The 20,779-nt window shown below is 52.6% G+C and overlaps 6 protein-coding genes across 6 annotated transcripts; 2 read left to right on the top strand and 4 right to left on the bottom strand.

The window, feature by feature from the left end:
* Positions 1–2,562: 2,562 nt before the first annotated feature.
* Positions 2,563–4,050, top strand: LMH87_010184 (uncharacterized protein; the record flags this gene model as incomplete). Its single annotated transcript, XM_056197306.1, has 2 exons — positions 2,563–3,580; positions 3,641–4,050. The coding sequence occupies 2 exons, from the start codon at positions 2,563–2,565 to the stop codon at positions 4,048–4,050; spliced, it is 1,428 nt and encodes a 475-aa protein (XP_056054368.1).
* A 1,857-nt stretch (positions 4,051–5,907) lies between these two features.
* LMH87_010185 (uncharacterized protein) lies at positions 5,908–6,802 on the bottom strand (the record flags this gene model as incomplete). The annotated part of the gene is made up of 3 exons (XM_056197307.1): positions 5,908–5,977; positions 6,032–6,664; positions 6,720–6,802. The coding sequence occupies 3 exons, from the start codon at positions 6,800–6,802 to the stop codon at positions 5,908–5,910; spliced, it is 786 nt and encodes a 261-aa protein (XP_056054369.1).
* Positions 6,803–8,077: 1,275 nt separating this feature from the next.
* Positions 8,078–10,080, bottom strand: LMH87_010186 (uncharacterized protein; the record flags this gene model as incomplete). Its single annotated transcript, XM_056197308.1, has 7 exons — positions 8,078–8,728; positions 8,791–9,151; positions 9,202–9,262; positions 9,317–9,407; positions 9,456–9,579; positions 9,627–9,819; positions 9,867–10,080. 7 exons carry the CDS (start codon positions 10,078–10,080, stop codon positions 8,078–8,080), a joined length of 1,695 nt encoding a protein of 564 aa, XP_056054370.1.
* Positions 10,081–11,407: 1,327 nt separating this feature from the next.
* LMH87_010187 (uncharacterized protein) lies at positions 11,408–13,380 on the top strand (the record flags this gene model as incomplete). The annotated part of the gene is made up of 6 exons (XM_056197309.1): positions 11,408–11,551; positions 11,602–11,735; positions 11,788–12,037; positions 12,094–12,269; positions 12,319–12,518; positions 12,587–13,380. 6 exons carry the CDS (start codon positions 11,408–11,410, stop codon positions 13,378–13,380), a joined length of 1,698 nt encoding a protein of 565 aa, XP_056054371.1.
* A 344-nt stretch (positions 13,381–13,724) lies between these two features.
* On the bottom strand, positions 13,725–16,118 carry LMH87_010188 (uncharacterized protein; the record flags this gene model as incomplete). Its single annotated transcript, XM_056197310.1, has 8 exons — positions 13,725–14,134; positions 14,200–14,495; positions 14,544–14,940; positions 14,996–15,117; positions 15,178–15,312; positions 15,361–15,518; positions 15,570–15,921; positions 16,075–16,118. 8 exons carry the CDS (start codon positions 16,116–16,118, stop codon positions 13,725–13,727), a joined length of 1,914 nt encoding a protein of 637 aa, XP_056054372.1.
* A 1,820-nt stretch (positions 16,119–17,938) lies between these two features.
* On the bottom strand, positions 17,939–20,756 carry LMH87_010189 (uncharacterized protein; the record flags this gene model as incomplete). The annotated part of the gene is made up of 4 exons (XM_056197311.1): positions 17,939–19,078; positions 19,135–19,271; positions 19,367–19,404; positions 19,729–20,756. 4 exons carry the CDS (start codon positions 20,754–20,756, stop codon positions 17,939–17,941), a joined length of 2,343 nt encoding a protein of 780 aa, XP_056054373.1.
* Positions 20,757–20,779: the final 23 nt, after the last annotated feature.

Below are 20,779 nucleotides of genomic sequence, written 5' to 3' on the forward strand. Positions count from 1 at the left end.
CTCTCAAGACTCGAGACCCTTCAACCTGTCAATGCCACACCCATGCTCCAGCATACCAGATGCCCATTGATGAACGGTTTGTGCTCGCGAGCGGGCGGCAGTGGGGTCCCTCGTCCCGGTCAGTGTCCCCACCAGGGGCTCCACTCGAGCGGTCCTGAAAAAAAAAAAAAAAAAAAAAAAAGGGCTTGTCCCTTTTTTTCTTCCTTCTGGCGGCCTTTTTTTTTTGGCGGTGCTCGCTATTCTTGGCTCAACAAATTTCCCAACAGAAAATTTGCAGTGGCCAGGACGTGGGGTGAGAAAGCCCCCCAGGGAGGACCGGGGTGGCCTCTCCGCCTGTGGAGGCCCGGGAGGGGAGCCAACACCTGCTGGAACGGGGGAGAGTGACCGCCCGCCCGTTCGCCCGCCTTTTTACTTGGAAAATGAAATGGCATTTCTGCCAATTGAAAGGGTCCTATTTCACGTCTACTGGTAGGCCTGAAGAACTTGTCATGAAAATTGTTTCCCCCGATCCAGCGAGCCTCGACGTGTCCACATGCTAGCTGGGGTGCAGTTGGGCAGTCTGTACCAGTACGCTGGCGGCCGCAATCATAAAAAACAATTCGCTATTGCACATGCATATGCACAGCTCAGCTACTGACTCTGCTGTTGCTCATCGGCTCCAGGCAATGACAATGATGCGTGTTTGTTCCTGTGGCTGGACCCTAATAAGCTAGCGCACACCATCAGAGTTGCTTGTTACCGTTAGTGCAGGATGCAGATTGGGTTGCCAGACCTCGGCCGGCCGCAGCCACACGTGCATCCACAAGATGTGCTTGTTTGGGGGGGATGCCAATTTTATAGTTTACAGATTGCCCATCCCTCGTTCGTCAGAGATGTTGATAAAGGACTGCCAGCCAGCACGGGCGCCAGCCACGCATTCCGAATGGGTGTGCGATTGTCGGAGGATTCTGTTGCGCATGACTGAAGCAGGCTGGCTGTCAAGACGGCCGAAAATACTGGTACTGGTAAAACATCAGCCCATCGGCGTGTGTCGAGAGCGCCATGTGGTACGGATCAGATTGCTCGCTGGTCGCTGGGCGGCGTCTCGGCTTCACATGCAGTGGCGTGCCCCTTTTTTGGCTTCCAACGGAGGCCTGGAGGGAGGCCAACCACTGGTAAAGATTGCCAGCGCTAGTCAAGCAGATAGGCTGTCTGTTACAGCGACGACTGTGCTGAATTGCGGTGCTGATTGATTGCTATGGACCAGTGGCACATAGCTACTGTATCAGCCCTCCTGCTGCTGGTGGCAAGGCCAAGCTTCTGACGACTGAGAGGGCGTTGACGTGACCTGCATGCATGTGAGTCTAGACGACGTCGACCTGATAACTAGTCCTGAGGCCGAGAAACACAGGCGGTGCTTTTGTTTGCTGGTGGCTGGCTGTGATGGCGCATCTCGCTGCAACACTGCACGCCGCAACGTCTAGTCTCGGAAGCGGTTTGGCGGTGTACCCAACGCAGAAGGGAGGTACCTTATTAGACCATCACACCATCCGCATCTCTCTGCATCCGAAGCCTATCACAGATGAATCAGCTGCTATCAATCACCACAATGGCTGCTGCTGCAAGCTACCCAACGTTACCTACCTAGGTACCTACCTACCTACCTCTGCCGAGCCGCAGCCAGCGCCATCTGCAGTGGCGTGTGGCCATACGAGCGGCCCAGGCTTGACATCCGTCCGCCCCAACTCTAACCACGACAGCCTTACTATTATCCATCCCCCCATCCTCATGCTCCATAAGTCAAGTACCACTTGGCACTGATGAGAAGCAGCTGTCCCTGCCTGCATCAAGTTCCGATTTTTCCCTACCGCCAGTCTGTTCCCTCTCCACACCCCGTTGGCGCTGGAAGACCGACTTGATTCCTCCCCTGACTCTGGCTCGGTCCACTTCGGTCACTCCTTGGATCAGAAAATTTCTGCTGACCATTGCCTGCTGGATAATTGTGAGATTGCTACAATTTGGCTTCTTTTTGTAACGTGATTTTGCTTTCTGATCGTTTGCTGGCTCTGTTGCGCCGTAAATAAATTTTACCTGATTATCAAGGCACCACCCTTTTGGGCACACACCCCCTGTACCTTTTTTTTTCTTCCTAAAGCTACCCCACGGACCCTGTAACTGGACCCCAACAAACCTGTGGCTCAGGTACACTTTTTTTTTTGTAACAGAACAAGACACCCAAGCACCAAGCAACCAGCGGGCCTTCCAAGTCTCAATTCAGGTCAATACTGGCATTTTAAAACAGGAGAGAGAAAAAGTCTCCCCACACGCACGGGTCGATCGAAGGCAAAAAGGGTCAGCTAGACCTGTTTTCTTCTACCCTCAAGCTAAAAGCTCGGATAATATCCTCCCCTGCCAGATCGCCCTCCTCTTACACACCCCCCACCCTCTCCTCTCTCTCACTCATATACCTACCCGTCTCTCCTCCACCTGCTCTTCTCTTCTGCACATACGCTTCCTTTGATTCTTGGACCGCTCTTCCTCTCGGCACCAATTGTCGAATCACCCCTAGAACCCATCTTCACCATGGCTGTCTCTACTGCCGTTGCCGGCGGCCCCAAGCCATCCCGCCGCAACATCATCGCAGAGTCCTCTGCTGAGTCCTCGGCCGCCGTTTCGCCTGCTGACTCGCCTCGCCCGTCCCCCTCGTCCACCTCGCTCTCCTCCCTCTCCGAGATGGACATTGAGCCCAAGCCCGCCTCCTACGGCAAGCTCATCGACACCTACGGCAACGAGTTCTCCCCTCCCGACTACACCATCAAGGACATTCGCGACGCCATCCCCAAGCACTGCTTCGAGCGCTCCGCCCTCAAGGGTTACCTGTACATCCTCCGCGACATTGTCTACCTATCCACCACTTTTGCCATCTTCTACAACTTCAACACCCCCGAGTATGTTTCCAACGTCTACGTCCGCGGTGCCCTCTGGGGTGTCTACACCTTCCTCCAGGGCCTTTTCGGCACCGGTCTCTGGGTCATTGCCCACGAGTGCGGCCACGGCGCCTTTTCCGACTCGCGCCTCGTCAACGACATCACCGGCTGGGTCCTCCACTCTTCCCTGCTCGTCCCCTACTTTTCCTGGCAAATCTCCCACAGCAAGCACCACAAGGCCACCGGCAACATGGAGCGCGACATGGTCTTTGTCCCCCGCACCCGCGACGAACAGGCCTCCCGCCTCGGCAAGCTGGTCCACGAGCTGTCTGAGCTCGCCGAGGACGCTCCCGCTTTCACTCTGACCATGCTCATTGCCCAGCAGCTCATCGGCTGGCCTAACTACCTCCTGACTAACGTCACTGGCCACAACTACCACGAGAAGCAGCGCGAGGGCCGCGGCAAGGGCAAGCACAACGGTACCGGCGGCGGTGTCAACCACTTTGACCCTCGCAGCCCTCTCTACGAGGCCAAGGACGCCAAGCTCATTGCTCTCTCTGACCTTGGCCTGATTCTCGCCGGCTCTGCCCTCTACTTCCTCGGCAACAAGTTTGGCTGGTCCAACCTGGCCGTCTGGTACTTTGTTCCCTACCTCTGGGTCAACCACTGGCTCGGTAAGCTCTCTCGACACCAATTGCACATTCAGCATGAATTCCCGCTAACTTTTTCTTCAGTGGCCATTACCTTCCTCCAGCACACAGACCCTACCCTTCCTCACTACCACACCGAGGAGTGGAACTTTGTCCGAGGCGCCGCCGCCACTATTGATCGCGAGTGCGGCTTCATCGGCCGTCACCTCCTCCACGGCATCGTCGAGACGCACGTTCTCCACCACTACGTTTCCAGCATTCCCTTCTACAACGCCGACGAGGCCTCCGACGCCATCCGTCCCGTCATGGGCAAGCACTACCGCTCTGACACTGAGGGCGGCTTCTTTGGCTTCATCGCCGCCATGTACAAGAGCGCCCGTATGTGCCAGTGGGTTGAGCCCTCGGCCGAGGCCACCGGCCAGGGTAAGCACATTCTGTTCTTCCGCAACAAGAACGGTCTCGGCACCAAGCCCGCCAAGATTGCTGCCCAGTAATTAAAAGAATGCGTCTGAATGAGTGTGTTTCCGGAGTTGACTGGGGGTTCCCTTTTGTGTTTTTCCATTGCCTTTGCATGTAATTAGCCTCGAAAAATGACTTGTACCGAGATTTGCAGCGAACTTGCGCGATTATACAAGTTTTTTACACTTTGATAGAATAGACTCGCTAAAATGATAGATTGCGATCTTTTTACTACCGTTGTTCCTGAAACGTAACTTCACTACTGTTTTGGTCTAAATGGACATGTGCGTAGTGGTAGCAAACGCCATCCCGGAAGCTGGAGTGGCAGTTGTGGACATGAGCTACGGTAGAGATTGATCGAGACGTGCGCATGACATTCACCTTGGTTACTATGCCGATGAGTGCTCGACGAAAGCAGAGGGAAGGACGCTTGCCAACAGTAACTGACTACACTACATTTATAAACTGTATGAGTGGCTGTCGAGTAGACGAGCAGTGTGCGGTCCTGATCAAATAAAGCACTACAATCTAGATATTATTTATAAATATACGGAAGCGAGAATACTGAGGAGAGTAAGAAGGGAAAGAGAAGCAGCGGAGTAGGAAAAATTTGAACAATAGGAAGCTCAAGAACAGCAGAAATAGTAAAGTCCTAGTAGGCATCTAGCCGTGGTCGCCGTGACCGTCAAGATGAGAAGGGGGAGCTGGCCGACGATGAGCAAGCAGAGGTGCCTGGGACGACCTCGTGAGAGTCTTTTCGTAGCTTTGCGTACTTACTTGAAAGAAAAAACACCAGGAACTCACAGCACCCAGCGCCCCGCGGCCTACCTGGTTGGTGTCCTGGCAATGCCAGGACCGGTGAAAGTAGACCGATTGATAAGGCAAAGGAAAACAGACGGCGACTGAAAATAGGTTTCCAAGCTCGCCAGCTGCCAGCTGTCTGCAAACGCGTTCATCCCGGAAAAAGAGACAAACGAACGCGGGAGCATCTTGTCAACTTTTTGTCCCCCTCGCTATCTTTCACTTGCACCGTTACTTGACCCTCCGGCCAGCCTCAACGATTTGACTCGAAACACGTACTCCCTTGACTGCATAAGGCTTACACATATCACTAGAGGCTGTTACTGCGCCCAGCGAGAATAAGATGTCCCGACAGCGCCGCTCCGCGACCCTGGGGGCAGCGACAGTCAGTATCATTCCCCAATGCTTCTGGATTCCTTGGACGCAACAGCAGTCCAGCGACGGTATTAAAACTTTAAAAAGGACGTCATGATAGCGCGAGTTGATAGCCGAAAGAGGCGGTGCAGAGCAGCGTTCTCGACGATGGCCAAGGCAGTGAACAGGAGAGCCTAAAGTAGGAAGCGACGTATCACGGCCAAGATCATACGTCATACAGGCTTTACCAATTAAATCTGAGTTGATCGCTGCAGTGATCATTTGCACTGTTGTGTCTTGCGTCTCTATCACGGTAAAGATCCGTCGCCCGAGAGCAATACACTCACGACAAAAACAACAGAATGGGCAGATTGAGATGATACAATACTGATTTTCCAGTGTGAACTACTTGCCGCGACTTGACGAATTAATTTTCAAGATGAGTAGAACGTGAGTGTGGTGAGGACTTTGGAATCTTTTCGATTTTGTTGGTCAGCCTCGTCACCGCGCTCGCGACTCAACCTCAACATCCGCCAAAATGAGGCAGATACAATTTCGAACACAGAAATAAACAGATTTTCGCGTCAAATTCCCGCAATCATTTAAAATGAGACAAATGTATTCTGACTTGGCTATGTACAAGAATCTGTGACGGGCCACAATAAGTTGGAGATCCTGACAGGTTGAATAGGTACAAAGAATTGAAGAAAAATCGTAGAAATGCCCGGACAAAAAAGCTAGTTGTGGAATTGAACGTCCAGGTGGCCACCGTTCTCAAAGCCACCGCAGCCTCCGGAAGGGTTGTTGCTAGATGTATTGTTAGTCTTTATGTTGGTGTTTCTGCAGCGAGGAAGCACGTACTCGTAGTATCCAATGTGGGGGTTTCCGGGCTGGGAACCAGCTTCGCAGTTCTGGAGGTAGTACTCGCCCGAGGCACCGCAGCGGTTGCCGTTGTGGCACTTGAAGACGCACTTGTCCATGTTGGCGTGGCAGCCGCCCGAGGTCTGAATCTCCATGCGGTTGCCGCCCATGTTGGGCTCGCGGGAGACGTCGACGGTGGCGTAGGGGCCGGTGGAGAACTCGCCCCAGGTGTTGAAGACCTGGCCGTCCTTGAGGATGGTGATGCGGTGGTTCAGCGCGGCAAAGGCGCCGGCAATGTTCTGCGCAAACGAGATGGTGACGGTGTCGCCGGGGTTGGGCAGCGACCAGGTGATGTACGGCTGGCGGACGTTGACGAAGCTCGAGACGTAGTCGGTCTGGAGCCAGACGACGACGATGATGGAGGCGGCTCCGCCCTCGGTCGCGCTGTTCCTGTACGTCGCCGTCGTCTTGCCGTTGTTGCCGACCCAGATGGCGCCGTTGTCGTGGTTCTCGTTCTTGCCCATGGAGCCGAAGCCAATGTTGGACATGTGCTGGCAGTCCTCGCGCGAGAGACCCCAGACGGGGTTGTTGCAGTTGAGGCTGCGCTTCTCAACGGCAGAGACGGCGTTTTCGCTGCATTGTGTTAGTAGATGCATTACTGGATCGGCCAGGGTCGTGTAAGACTTGCCTTCCGAAAGGAGCAGAGGGAATGGCGACGGCAGCGCCAAGAAGAGCCGCAACAGCAGCGATAATAGAAGTTTTGAAGAACATTTTGTATTAATGAAGGTCGAGAAAGTTATCAAAGTAAGGATTGTGAGGGCAGATGCCAAAGGAGAGTGGACAGTATGGAAGTGCTTGCTTCTTGTTTCAAAACCATCCTGGAGGGACAAACGCGTCTCCTTTTATAACAATCCAGACTTGCAGCTAGTTTAGATTGGTTTGTAAACCAAGTACATGAAATGGCGGCCAAGGTCATTCACGATTCGGTCCATTTAGCAATCCTGCAGGAGAACGCGCCGTCATCCACCGCACGGAGAGGCAACAAGTGCGCGGCACGCGAGCAAAGCGCTCGCCGTCAACAGGTAAGCTGAGCCCTGTTCCTGACGGCGCGACCGGGCCATGTCCGTTCCTGCACAAGTGCTCTCGCGAAGAAAGGGAAAAAATTCTAGACCCGTTGATAATGTGCCCTATCATTGTCTGCGCAGGCGACAACAGCCTCTATGGCCCGCCTCGCTAGCCAAAAGTTTAGTGCTGATGACGGGGAGCCTATTTCTTTGAAGGATCGGTGATGCTGAAAGCGGACTGTCAGCCTAAGGAATAATGGATCTCAAATCCATCAGTTAATTTTAATCACGCGCAACCTCTCTTTTCATTCGTCGAAGCGGCATTTAGAGCTGCAGGCACAATCCTGATAGCGAAAAACTAGATGTTGGTCTAGAGGCCGGAAGGCATATTAGCGTCTTGGTGGTGAGCATGGTGATTCATGCTAGCATTTGCTACAAAGAACAACGCTGAACAATGTATTTGCAATGTATTCTTGAATGGACTGAATTTCAAAACTTTTCATAAATGCCTTTGGATAAAAAAACGTGATCGAGTTTACACAGATTCAGTGATTCTTGAGCATTTTGGTGGTCTTGGCCGGTTTCTGATCCATCGCGCCACTGTCAATCCGCCACGTGCGGTACCTGCATCACAAGCGGCCCTGAGTGGACAGATCCCGAAAGTCTCTTTACAAAGGAGGAAGTACCCTTCAGGGGTTGATTCCTAAATGGTGCAGCTAGCGGCTCGGTAGTTGCCCCAAAAAAAGTCTGCTGCCGAACCATAATGCAGCGATGTTCCACTCTACCACGCTTGCCTGATCAAGCTCCATGCAGGAGAAATCCTGGCAAGACCTCAGCTTCAGAGAGTCATGTACTTCGAAGTGAAAATATTGATCAGAGTGTCCCCGAAAATGCCTTCTTGACGCCCAACGACTCCTTCGCCAAGCTGTTCTCGGTGGCAAGGATCCGAGCCTGCTCCTAGACCTGCTCAAATGACCATCCTCTACACTCTGACTGCAGCCTGCTGCAAATTCCTGAGCTCGGATGACGGATTCGAAGCGGGTACCTCAACAGAGGCAGCTGGTGGTCGCTGGGCTTCGCATAGCTGAAGCCACGAGGTCTGCTGTTCAGGCGCGGTCTTACTGCAGGTCTGAGGAGTCGAGAGCATCGTCACGAGGCCGTCGAGGCCTGCACGAAGGCTGTTCGCCTCGTAGCCTTTAGCACGCATGACACTAGCGGCGACGCGTGCGCTGTCTCCATCGTAGCAGACGACGAGTGTATCTTTGCCCTTGAGGCCGGCCAACTCCCCGCTCAGCGAAGCAAATTCCTTCTCCAGCTGGGTCCAGAGCTGGCTCAGAGTCGAAGGATCAAAGAATGGGCTTGTAGTGCCCGGATGTGTAAGGGGTATATTGAAGGAACCAGGAAGCTTGCCCTTTTCGAAATCCGCGGGCTGTCGCAGGTCCAGAATGGCTGCGTTATCTCTCGGGTGCAGGGCAGCACTGAGCTTCGGAATTTCACACGTGCACGTCTCCTGCGCGCGGCGCATGAGCTCGTCCATCTGCCCCTCGTTGACGTGAAAGTAGCCTTGCAGAGCCTTGGACGCCTCCCACTCCCACTTCTCATCATATCTGTACAGGTCGACCTTGAGGAGTTCCTGACAATACTGTTAGGCGAGGCAAACTCAGGCAGCGCTGCAGGGGATGAACGGGCACTCACTTCATTCTTCACTGGCGGAAAGCACGCATCGTCAAGCTTGTCAAAGTATTCGCTGACGTACTGGTAAGGCAAGTCGCAGCAGAGGAACACGCAGTTGACAAGACCATCGGGGCCAGCGAGCTTGCTGAGGTTGCCCTCGGCCTTTTGCCTCTCGATGTACTGGTACAGACCTTTCAAGTTGAAGCCGGAGGAGGGGCCGCAGACGAGACCCTGGCGACACAGCTCCAAAGATAGACGATATGACTCATACGAGCCAACTTCTTCAACCTGATCCACAGATGACTTCCAAGGAAATGTGACGGGGCTGAGAAGCGCGAACGATCTTGGTCCAGGAACTCTGTCGCCTGCAGCGGTGCAAACTCTTGATCACGTTAGAGATTGCGGATTTTTGAACAAAGTTTGCGCACTTACCCGAGTCTGAAGACGCTTGGCTTTGCACCTTTAAAGTATGTTCCTAGTCCAGTCATGGTTCCTACTTTAATGTTAGCCACAAATCGGCTATAAGTGGTTCTTGGCGCCAGCATGCCAGATGTGCCCATGCCTGCGCAGATAAGGTTGATCTCAGGCAGTTGTTTAAGAATCTGCGGTCCAGTCCAGCGGACGTGCGATTTCCAGTTCTACACAATTAGTGCGTGTGACCCCAGATGTGGTATTTATTTACTCACGTTATCATTTTCGTATTGATTGGGGTTAATCGTGTCACTAGTCTCGTTGCCGAGACGTTGAGCAGCGCGGATGCCGCCACGCTCATCTAGCGGCTCCGGCTGAGAGGGACCACCAAAGAGGGTACTTGACCATGTCAGTGTATGGCTTTCGCATTATATAGGGGTACGTACATATTGATACCGAAAAGCTGCATGAGCCGAATCTTCGCAATGCTGGTCTTGTTGCTCAAGAAGGCTCTGACGTCGTCCAGGCCGTAGACGGCGCGACCAACCAGCGACATGGACAGGACTGTCGAGCCGGAGCTGTATTCGACAATGGTCTTTGTGGCATCGGGCTGAACACTCTTCTCGAGTAGATTCAAAGCTGTCCTCGTAAGTATACGTTGAGCCAGCAAGAATTGAGAAACATACCTGGCATGCACTTGACATTGTTCGCAGGATGCATAGACATCATCTTGGCGAAAATGCGGATGCCATCGCCATGGTAGGGATTCAGCGAGGCGGGCACCTCAACGAGGGGCAGAGGAGGGGCTGTGTCAGGGTCAAAGTAATCTTTGATGGACTCTGGTCCCTTGTAGACGTTGAGGACATTTGTCTCCTTCGACGTCTTTGCTTGCGCCGCCATGACTGTCAGACTTGTTGCCGTACCTTGGCTACTTTCTAGTACAATTCTTAGCGAGAGCGCAAAACCGACACTTGTGTAGCTTAAAGCTTTTACGCAAGAGCTAGTCTGATGAGGTATTTATACGGGCGTTTCGTCAAACAGCCAACGCATCGCAGTGTGGCCAAGGACACGCTTACGAGCTCCGGCACTTGCCACACTGTCCATCAATTATGGAATCTCCATGCGGCCCTACAGGATTGTTTGTGCGTGCGACACACCGCAGCCAGTCCCAAAGAGGCATGTCAAATGCTCGTCCTTGTGCGCTTTTCAGCGGGTAAACGGTATGCATATCTTTTAAGCTGGACGACTCCCGGACTCGGGCAAACACTTGCTGTGGGACGAGTCCGCACTTGTTACCTCCCAAGGTTACGACGAACCTGAGCAATGGACACCAGAATTCGTGGGCGACACGAATCCATGACTAAACTGATGCCATCCGGGTTGCATAGAATATTACCTGCATGCAATTTTCGCGATGCGAGAGGCGAGCTTCCTGTTTGGCAGGGGGGCTGTCGTGAAGCGTCACGACCTTGATGGGCTGTAACGTTGAGAGGACCCGCCAGTGTCGCACTGTCGAATGCCGAAGGGATCGGCGGATCAGATTACTGGGTGCGGCTGAATTGTGCTAAGTACTCTAAGGTTAAAAAGTAACATTGCTGTGTAGCGCCATTTTAGCAACTCAATCCTGCTCAAAGGAGCGCTGCGATCGGCGCTTGCGCAAGGGGCCTCTTCAATTTCGTACCGAGAGGCGGCAGGGGCTGGGGGAAAGACGGCCCCCAGCTGTTTTTCTTGTCAAAAGACAGAAAACATGAGAAAACTTGGCAGATCAGAAAGAGGAAGCAGAAAAGGTAAGTAGAGAACTTTCCCCAACTTGAACCCAGAGGCTCGTATGTTTTACTTGCTGCCAAGCGGTGTTTTATTTCATCGACCCATGTACGGATCTCTTCCTTGCTTGTTTATGCCTACATTCCCACATTAATGGCCATCGCACAGGCCGATTTTGTTGTTTCCAATCTAAGCAGACCGCAGCGGTTGCTATACCCACCTGACCTCGAGGGGTCTCGGTAACTGGGATCGACTTGAAGGGAGTGCCGTTTATTATTAGGCGTAACTGAGGTGGCACATCCGACCCACGAGCCTGGTTTCCATTTTCCCGGACCTTTCTTATCTGATCTGGGTCTCCCACAAACAAAAGATTATTCACGTTAAATGCTCGCAATCAGGACTTGGTCCAATTGACACACGAACTACCGGAAACAGCCCAGACACACCATACAGAGTCGGTACGATGGCCGAAAAGGGAGACGGCGGCGTCGTGCCTGCGAGGCCGATGACCAGAGATGTCAGCACGCACACTACGAGCGACTCAGAGGGTGCTGGAACCAAATTCAACGAGCAGACAAATTATGTTCCGGTGAAGACAATTATCACCGTATGGCCCAGGATATTCACTGAAAAAAAGGCGAATGCTGATGGACACAGATCTTTCTGGCTTGCGCCAGTGTAGACTTGGTGGCGTTGATGGACCAAACTACACTCGCGGCCAGTTTATACATTATCGGTGCATCCTTTGGATCCACGAAGGAGGTTTCCTGGATCGCAAGCGGCTACTTCATGTGAGTCGCCCATATTTGGTACACATTGACCTTTCTAATCGAACCATCGCAGCACTTCCACGATCGGACAATTAATTTACGGCCGGCTATCCGATATATGGTCGAGAAAAGTTGTGTTGCTTACAGGCCTTGCTATCTTCTTCTTTGGATCACTTGCGTCGTCACTGGCGCAGTCGGTTCTCCAGCTTACCGTCTTTCGCGCGTTTACAGGTATCGGTGGAGGTGGTCTCATGACGGTCGCGCAGCTGATTGTTAGCGATGTTGTGCCATTGAGGGAACGAGGAAAATACCAGGGCATCCTGGTAAGTTTCTGGCTTCTTTTTTGATACGGGAAAATTCACTGACAAGCATTGTATAGGGTGCTGTCGTTGCAATTGCCAATGGCATTGGTCCCGTCATCGGCGGCGCTCTCTCGTCCAAGTCAAAGGAGTCGTGGCGCTGGATCTTTCGTCTGAACCTGCCATTGACCCTGCTCACGACATGCTGCGTTGTGTTCATCATGCCACTGAAGAAGGTTCAGGGAGACTGGAGACTGTGAGTCCTGTTGAAACTGTGGCGCTGCCAGAAGCTAATTTCCGTCAAGTAAATTAAAGGCAGTCGACTTTGTCGGTATCTTGTTATCTTTCGCAGGCATGATCGCTGTCATTCTTGGCCTCACTTGGGGTGGAAGTGAATATCCCTGGAACTCTGCGCCCGTCATTGCCTCTCTTGCAGCTGGTGGGGTAATTTGCGTCGCATTCGTCCTCTGGCAATGGAAGGGACCTGAATACCCGCTGGTACCTCGTAAGTCACTATTCTCGCCTACACGAGTGCATCTATGTAGTCGAAGCAGCCTGCTAATGATGTTTTAGTGCATATTTTCAAGTCGAAGATCGTGAACGGCGCTTGCTTGACAATGATGATCAATGGATGGAACTTTGTCATGCAAGTTTACTATGTACCGACATTCTACCAGCTCGTTTACGGCTATTCGGCCACGAAGTCGGGTGCTCTTCTGCTGCCAATCACAATTGTACAGACCGTCAGCAGTACCGTCTCTGGTCTCGTCGTTCACTGGGTTGGGCGATACCGAGAGTGCATTCTCTTTGGCTGGCTATGCTGGGCCGTCGGACTTGGGCTCATGTCAACGCTGAACGAGCACACCGGCCTCGACAAACAGATTGGATATTCCGTTCTGATTGGTATCGGTGTCGGAAACACCATGCAGCCAGCCTTGATTGCCGCACAGGCTGGTGTTGCGAGACGCGACATGGCTGTCGCCACATCTTTCCGAAACTTCATTCGCAACGTCGGCTCAACCTTGGGGTTGGCAGTCTGCGGCTCTATTATAAACAACGTTTTGAGGAGTGCGGTCTCAACTCTAAACCTTGATGATATGGCCATGAAGGATCTTTTGCAGAATCCGAGAACCTACACAGACACGCTTTCCCCTGACGAGGCTGCCAGGGTTCGTGGCGTTGTGGTACCAGCATACAAGAGGGGATTTCGAATCATCTTTCTCGTGGGGGCCGGACTAGCAGTCCTTGGCTTCTTGCTTGCCTTCGTGCTAATGCCCCAAGTGTCTTTGGCCCGACCCGACGACGAAAAGCTCAAAGAGGAAGGCCGCAAGGCCGACGAGGAACGCAAACAGAAAAGTAAAGCTTGATTTCAGGAAAGAAAAAGTGTTTTAGAGTAGATCAAAGGGCCAAGGGTAAACAAAAGTGAGGCGACTCGAGCCAGAATCAGACATGAAGTACACAGTAGCGGCCCGGAATAGGAGAGCGGAGCATGTAGTGAGTGAGAGCACCACGCTTAGAGCGTAGGCATATATTAATTAGAAGAAGAACTAGTTGAATTTTGAAAGCTAGCGGAAATTCAAGTGGTATGTATCATCATTAAGCAGACACTCGTGTAGATATCGAGACGCAATAAATCTGTATGTGCAAAAAAGCTGGTCAAGGCCTAGTCCGTTCAATTCAACAACGGGAGCCAGACTCGTATCTGCGCGGCTTATACTTTGCCTTCGTTGGGTCTGGCGACCCTGTTCTCGTTCTTGTACAGAGGGGGACAGACGACGTCCTTCTGGAGGACATAACGATTGAACCACCACGGCATCACAGTGCAGAGCTGGTACTTGGCGTGCGTGCGGGTCGACACACTAAAGACGTCGTCAAGCTCCTCCAAGCTCTTTTGCTTCGTCTCTGGAACAAAGCAGAAAATGAGGGCCAAGGCGACGAGATTCATGCCTGCGTAGAAGCCAAACGCACCAGTCGGGGTCATGGCCCTAAGCATACGAGGGAAGGTCAAACTCAAAATGGCAGCCCAGAAATTGTTTGTCGCGACAGCCCATGACATGCCAACTTCTCGATGCGACAGAGGCATCACTTCCGAACTGTAGGTGAAGGGAATTGGGCCTCCGCCTAAGTTTTGGGTTAACATTGACATTCTTGTTTTGTGACAGCAGTGAGGTTTCATCAGATCTTACCAGGAGAGTAGAAAGCGCCGAACAGATACACAAAGGTGGCAACAGCGGCAATACGCGGCGTACTGTGCTCCACACCCTTGTCAATCAGGAAGCAAATACCGGCGACGAGCAGCGTCCAAAACATGTTCGGGAACGTGAAAATCAGCAGGGCACGGCGACCAAATGTATCGATGGTCCACACAGCAGGCCAGGCGAAGAGGAAATTGATCAAGCCAAAACCGAAACTAGCCCAAAGAGCATTATAAGCAGAAACACCACTTGAGACGAAGATGGTACTCGAATAGAATGCAATGATGCTGCGGCTGGTTAGTGGTTTGGCAAGGCTGAGGGAAGTTGGGCCTTACTTAATACCGCACATCTGCTGTGCAATCATGACAATACCAGAAGCTTGGGTAGCGCGGCGATTTCGGGGAATTGTAAACAGCTCAATAAAACGAGTGAACACACTGCCATTGACATTCAGACCAGATTCGGCAACCATCTTCTCTTCGTGCTCGAGAAGAACATCGATATAGAAAAGGTCACGAGCAGCCTGCAGGGGCGTGTTTCGTAGACGAAGAAGAGACTTCCAGGCCTTCAGGTGTCGACCCTTCTTGAGGTACCATCGAGGAGACTCGGGGCAGAAATAGATACCTATAACAAGCGGAACAGCCGGAATAAAGGCCGAGCCGAGTTGGAGGCGCCATGCGATATGGGCAACCTTTCCAACAGCCAGGTTCGCGCAAGTACCGAGGAAGATGCCTATCCAATATAAGTTAGCTGATCGGGAGAAATGACCAACGCGTTTATCGCATACCGAACGCCGTCCAGAGCTGCCAAGACATGACCAGACCGCCACGAATAGAGGTTGGTGCGTTCTCCGCACTGTAGACCGGAACGGTGACCTCTTTCAAGCCCATGCCAATACCGAGAAGAGCTCTGCGTAGGATGGGTTAGTTTTATCAAGCAGAGCGAAGCGACGCACCGGGGAGATCTTACCTGCATGCTGCAAGTTGGCCCCATGTCTGCGACACGGCCATACCAAACGGAGCGAGAACGGAGAAAATAGCCGCAATGAAGATGACGCCGCGACGACCCAAAATCTCATTCAGAGGGTCGGAGATCCAGCCGGCACTGGCTTGGTTAGTGATTGGACCGTCACCAGACGATGTAAAAACCTACAAGAGACAGATGGTTATGTAAGGCATCGCATTGATGACACCGACGAGCCAGGCGTTCCTGGCGCAGAGGCCCTTGGTCTCGTCGGGGCCGCATTGGGGTGAGAAATCGGGGATGCCAAGAGCTTCAGGGAAGCCAAGGTTCGCGCCGTTGGAGCCAGTCTGCGGTTGTGTGTTAGTAATTTCGAGCGGCAAGGCTGATATGCTACTAACCTGATCCCATCCCTGAATAGCTGCGGCAATGGAGTTGAGAACAATGGTAAAGTAAAGGGCCTTGGGGTGGCGCCACCTGTGGGTGACTTCGTTGCGCAAGGCGGCCTTGTCGTGCTCGTCTAATTCTGCAAGCTCCTCGAAGCCGGCGGGGTTCTGCGCCACAAGAGCACCCTTTTCAAGAAGCGGCAGAATGTCTTCTGGCAGGCCCTTTTCTCGCTGAAACGCCGTGACGCGCGAGAGGAGCTCATCGCGGGGGAGGCCGACGAGAGGGTTCTTGATCTCGACCTCTGCACTGTCGGTGAGCGCGGCGAGCTTCTGCGCAGCTTCTGATGTCGGGGGCGCAGTTTCTTTGCTGCTCAGAGTATGTGTCTTAGTAAAGAAGAAAATGGACAATTGAAAGCGCGACTGTGCCAGAAGACAAGACATCCCCAGCACTGATCTTACTAGTCCTCGGGCGGGGGGCGGGGGGAGCGTTGCAAGGAAGGGAGCGGAGGCGAGGACTTACACATGCTCGCTTTGTTCGAGGACAATCTTCTTTTCGGGATCCATGGCGGGCAGAACAACTTCGTTTACCAGGGAAAGATACGGAAAGACGGTACAAAAGTGGAAGAGAATCCCAGGAGGGGAGCAGGCGAGAGGCAGACTCTTTATAAATTGGAAAACAGCTGCTTCCGTGAAGGGGGGCAAGCTGCAGGTGCCGCACTTCTTCTGTTCCCGGCATATCAACCCATAAACACAGGCGCATGCGCTCAAACGGGCTACACAGTTCGGCTGGGTGGTGCCAGGGTCCCTTGCCTTCCATCTCGGCCAGCACACCTGCCCCAGAAGCAGCCATGAAATGAGACATGGCGTCGGGCCAAGTCGTTCGCGAACGTCGGAAGGCCGCTTTGACGGCCACCAGTACCAGTACGTCTACAGGTTAGCTGTCCTTTATTTGTTTCCATTTATGGCTCTGACTATTTTTACATGTTGATCGATAACTTCTGGGGCAAGGGTCTACTGGCGCCGATCCTGTGGTGTTCCCCAGTATCCTTCACCGGGCCGATCCCAGACTGTGGAAGCGGCCCCCAAGGGTATTAGTGCAGCGAACGAAAACCGCTGCTAGCCTTACAGGGAACACCGGCGTCGGTGGCGGGAAATACAGGCGGGCGCCAGCATCGGTCGAGTCCCGGAAGGATGCCGTTGGCTGGCCTCCACAGACTAGTGTAGCAACTGTATATAGTTGGGCGTTAAGCCACATGCAGTTAATTTCCAGTGTTGCCCCATCCCAGACCCCCCCTCCGCCCGTCTAAACTTGGGCAAAGCAGCAGTTGTATTTGAACAGAGCTGCTGTCAGAAGTAGCAGAGCATGTACAAATGCTCCCAGAGGCAGTCACGGCGGTCAAGAGGCCGCGAAACAATGTTTGAGTAATCCAGCTGGGACCCGAGCCTCATCCGCAAAATAACATGGCGTTGCGAGTTGTGTGTACCCGGCCTGGGCACATCGCGCGGGCGTCGGCGCCCCAGGACCAGGGTTGGGCGCACGAGGGAGGGGCTTGAACTAGGCAGCAGGATATCTCGAGCTTTGTTTGGACGGGCTGCCAACCAGAAATTGGCTGCTCGCGCCATTAAGTTGTGTACTATGTATATTATTCACCTACTGGAGCGACCGGCAAACCATCTCACTCGTCAAGACTTAGAGAACCAGGCCTGGCAATGAAACATCTCTACTCCAGTACTCAGATAAACGGTCTCTAAATCTCGAGGTTTCGCCGATAGACCAGATCATGTTTCCGCTAGTCCAAGCAGTTCACTGCGGAGACGTCACAGTACGATCAACCTTTCCTGTGTGTGGGGAGGCAATCTACCAATAGCTAACCAGCGGAGATGGCTTCGATGTTGGCGCCAATTTTCAACAGGTTTCCCCCCACAGGTCCCATGACGGTCTAGACTGGCTACGGGCCGAGAAAGGAAAAAAAAAAGCTTCTTGAGGAGCAAATGTTTGCCGGTCGCTCTGCGGGTGCGCGGGACGGCAATGTTTGTGATCATGCTGCATTCGTCAAGCGAAGAGCTGGTTGCTCAGGCTCCCATTCCAGTGCCGGCGAGGGCTCACCGCGCAGGGGCTAGATGTCTTAGTTGTCCCCCCTAGAAGCGGCCCTGCAAGTGAGGATACACAGTATCTGTCCGGATCAAGCCAACAAAGCACGCTAGATCGTAGCCGTTTATTTGAGACGATTTGCAAGTCATCTTTACGTACGCAGGAGCCCATGCGGCACAAGTTGACAGTGAGCTAGCGACAGGGTCCAAATAGCCGTTTGAAGATCCAACAATTTGCGCCATGGGAAAGAATTTAGGCATCGATGACAAAATATAAACTCGACACAAGCTCCTCAGTCAACGAACCAAACCTGGTCCTCAGCCGAATCCTTCATGTAAATGATATTTGAGTATTCGACCACAATCAAAGGCCAGACCGAACCTTCCATATCGCCCCCCATAATATCACCTACCAGTTGCGCAAAATCGGGATCATTTTCCCATTCTTGAGCAACAGTTGTCTGCAACCACTTTTTGACTTCGGCGAGGCATTCTTCTCGTTCCGGGCTGGCTTCCTCGCCACACGCCAGCAAGTTTGCAGTGACTGGGTCATCCGCAAGCTTGTTGGAAATGGCTATCACCTTGTTAAGCAGAGCAAGGTCCCTCTGCCCCAGACGCCAGCACATGACAGTGCGCTCGCGCTCGAACAGCACCGCTTTCTGTTCGCCGTCATCATCTACGCACTCCTGTGCCTTTCCCAAAATACCGACCATGACTTCGGCACCCGCGTCAAGGTCCTTCAGGATAAGTGCGGCATTGTTGGACTTGATACAGTTGAACAAGGGACAAGGTTGCTTTTCATCGTACGCTTGTTGCTCTTCGTTAGACCACGACCCCAATTTGCGACTGCGATGCCAGTCGGCTATGCGATACCATTCCTTTGTCGACTCGCGATAGATGAGCACATGAGCTTCGATTACCCTCTTCGTGACGCCCCTCCACGGCTCCGCGCCAAAATTCTCTCGTAGCGGAGCTACCCTCAGATGGCCGCCAGGGGCCCTCATGCGCAACCCCCTTGTAGTTGGTATGCCTAGTGATAGGGGAGTAATAGGTAGAGGAACAGCGAAGCGAAGGGATCGCTCATCCATTCCCATAGTAGAATCTTCGCCAAGGCTCCCAAGGAGGCTTTTGGGTGCCCATCGCCAACCAATTAGTGACAAGGTCTCTTCAAGATAAAATACGAGTGAAGTGGAAATCCCTCCTAGAGCCTCAGCCAATGCTGCCCAGACTCGAGCCATGCGATGTTCCCCGTCAGTTAGAAACGTCAGTCCTTCTATCTCGAGGGACATCAACACAGCGATGCATAAAGGCTCATCAGACTGAACCGATACCGTTCGAAAATGAATCGCTCGTTGCAACATGACGAGCTGCGGATTCAAGAAAGAGTCTCCCAAGCTGCGGCTTGCTGCCTGGAAGTTTTGCAGGAAATTGAACTGCACCGGTTAGATCAACGTCACTATGGTAGAGCTAAAATGAAATGATCACATACTTCGTTCAGAAGATCCTGCCAGATTCGCAGGAGTCGCATGTCTTTCATGCCCGCCAAGTATAAATCGCGCATCAAGTCCAAGGAAGCAACTGCCTTGTCTTGAAACTGAATGCAGATATTGTTTGGAAGAATGGCCTCTGAGTAGTCACCGATTAGTTTCGAATAATTCGGTCAAAATCGAGGTAACAGGAAGAATCTCAAAACGCAGAAGCATAAAATGACAGTGTAATACCTTGCAGAGTCCAGAGCCGCCGCATCCAGGCAGAGCAGCTAAAAGTCCTTAGCAGCCTCTCTGCCAAGTCGCAAGTTGCGGTATTCAAGCATGTTAGGGAGGAATCGAGTACGAGAACATGCGTCGAATTTTTGTAGACGTCGGCTATTCTCTCGAGAGCAATGGATTTGCCTTCCAGGTCGACTGGACAGCAGATAGTGTCAACCCACACCCGGTACTCGGACCTTGAATCGTCGCTTTCATTTAGGATTCTGTTAAGCTCCGCGACAGTGTTGCAAATCCTCACAACTTGACAGCTAGGTAGTGCGTTTCTGCGTGGATTGCCCAAGCCGTCCGCCCATACATGGGATAACGCGACATACTTCATGCCTGGTTCGTATGTCTCCATTGTGATGTCCACCGTCTCTGCCCCGTCTGTCGTTCCAGTATCAATCTTCAGCACGGGATATGACTTGGTCCTTCTTAAAATCTGAATCAATTCAGACTCGTCCACTTGCACGTCGTCACATTGACAACCTTGGGTGACATGACGTGGTTTGTACTTTGCGATGTCAATCTGAAAGGCGCGGCAGGCATAATCGGTGCAGTCGACATGATCGCCAGGTTCGGTACGTGGCCGCAGTCTCGTGACATAGTGAAGGGATGAAACACCTTGAAAAAGATTGCGCAGCTTCTCAATCTCGCTCGGGCACCAGCCAACGCCGAGCATTTGCTTTTCCACATTGCCTCCTGCCTTTAGGTAGTCTCTAAACCAGTTGAATCCTGCAGATGGTAGCACAATTTTCGGGGTTACAAAATGGCTACTCGCATATAAAGTCGTCATAAATAGCTCCCCCAGGCCTGCCATGGAGTAGCGAATAGAAAAATCCAGCTGATGGAAACAATTGTTGATTATGAGCACAGATCGAGTCAGGCACCCATGCAAGTGGTGGAAGCGCGGCGCGAGCTCCCCGGCCAGCCTTACTCGCTCAGTGAAGAGGTCGCTTTTGTCAAGGACAGGAACACTTGTGAGAAGTTTGCGGTCATCGCCCTCCTTTGAAAACTCACGATAGAGTACAGCCATTTCATCCTTAGCCTGGTCCAGGCTGACAAGACGACTTCCATCTTCGAGCTCATTGAGGCTCAGGAATTCAGCCAAAAGACCAAAGTAGAGCCATGTCTGCACAAATGACTGCAGTTTGGCAGATGGTATTGCGTCAAAGATGCGCTGCAACGGAAGAGTCAGGAGCCCGTTGCCAGTTGGTAGCTGAGGCGATTCGGATAGGCCCAAATTTCCGTATTTCCTGTCCAAGTAGGTCCGGAAGGGGCCAAAGTCCCAGTCTTCCGATGAAAGATATGGAGTCTCCGGGGTTGGAAATGTCGGGTCTTGCGGCAACGGCAGGTGGTCCATCTTGGCGCGTTTTAAAGTGTCTA

This window comes from Akanthomyces muscarius, chromosome 5, assembly GCF_028009165.1.
Source record: "Akanthomyces muscarius strain Ve6 chromosome 5, whole genome shotgun sequence".
Classification (NCBI taxonomy): Eukaryota; Fungi; Ascomycota; class Sordariomycetes; order Hypocreales; family Cordycipitaceae; genus Akanthomyces; species Akanthomyces muscarius.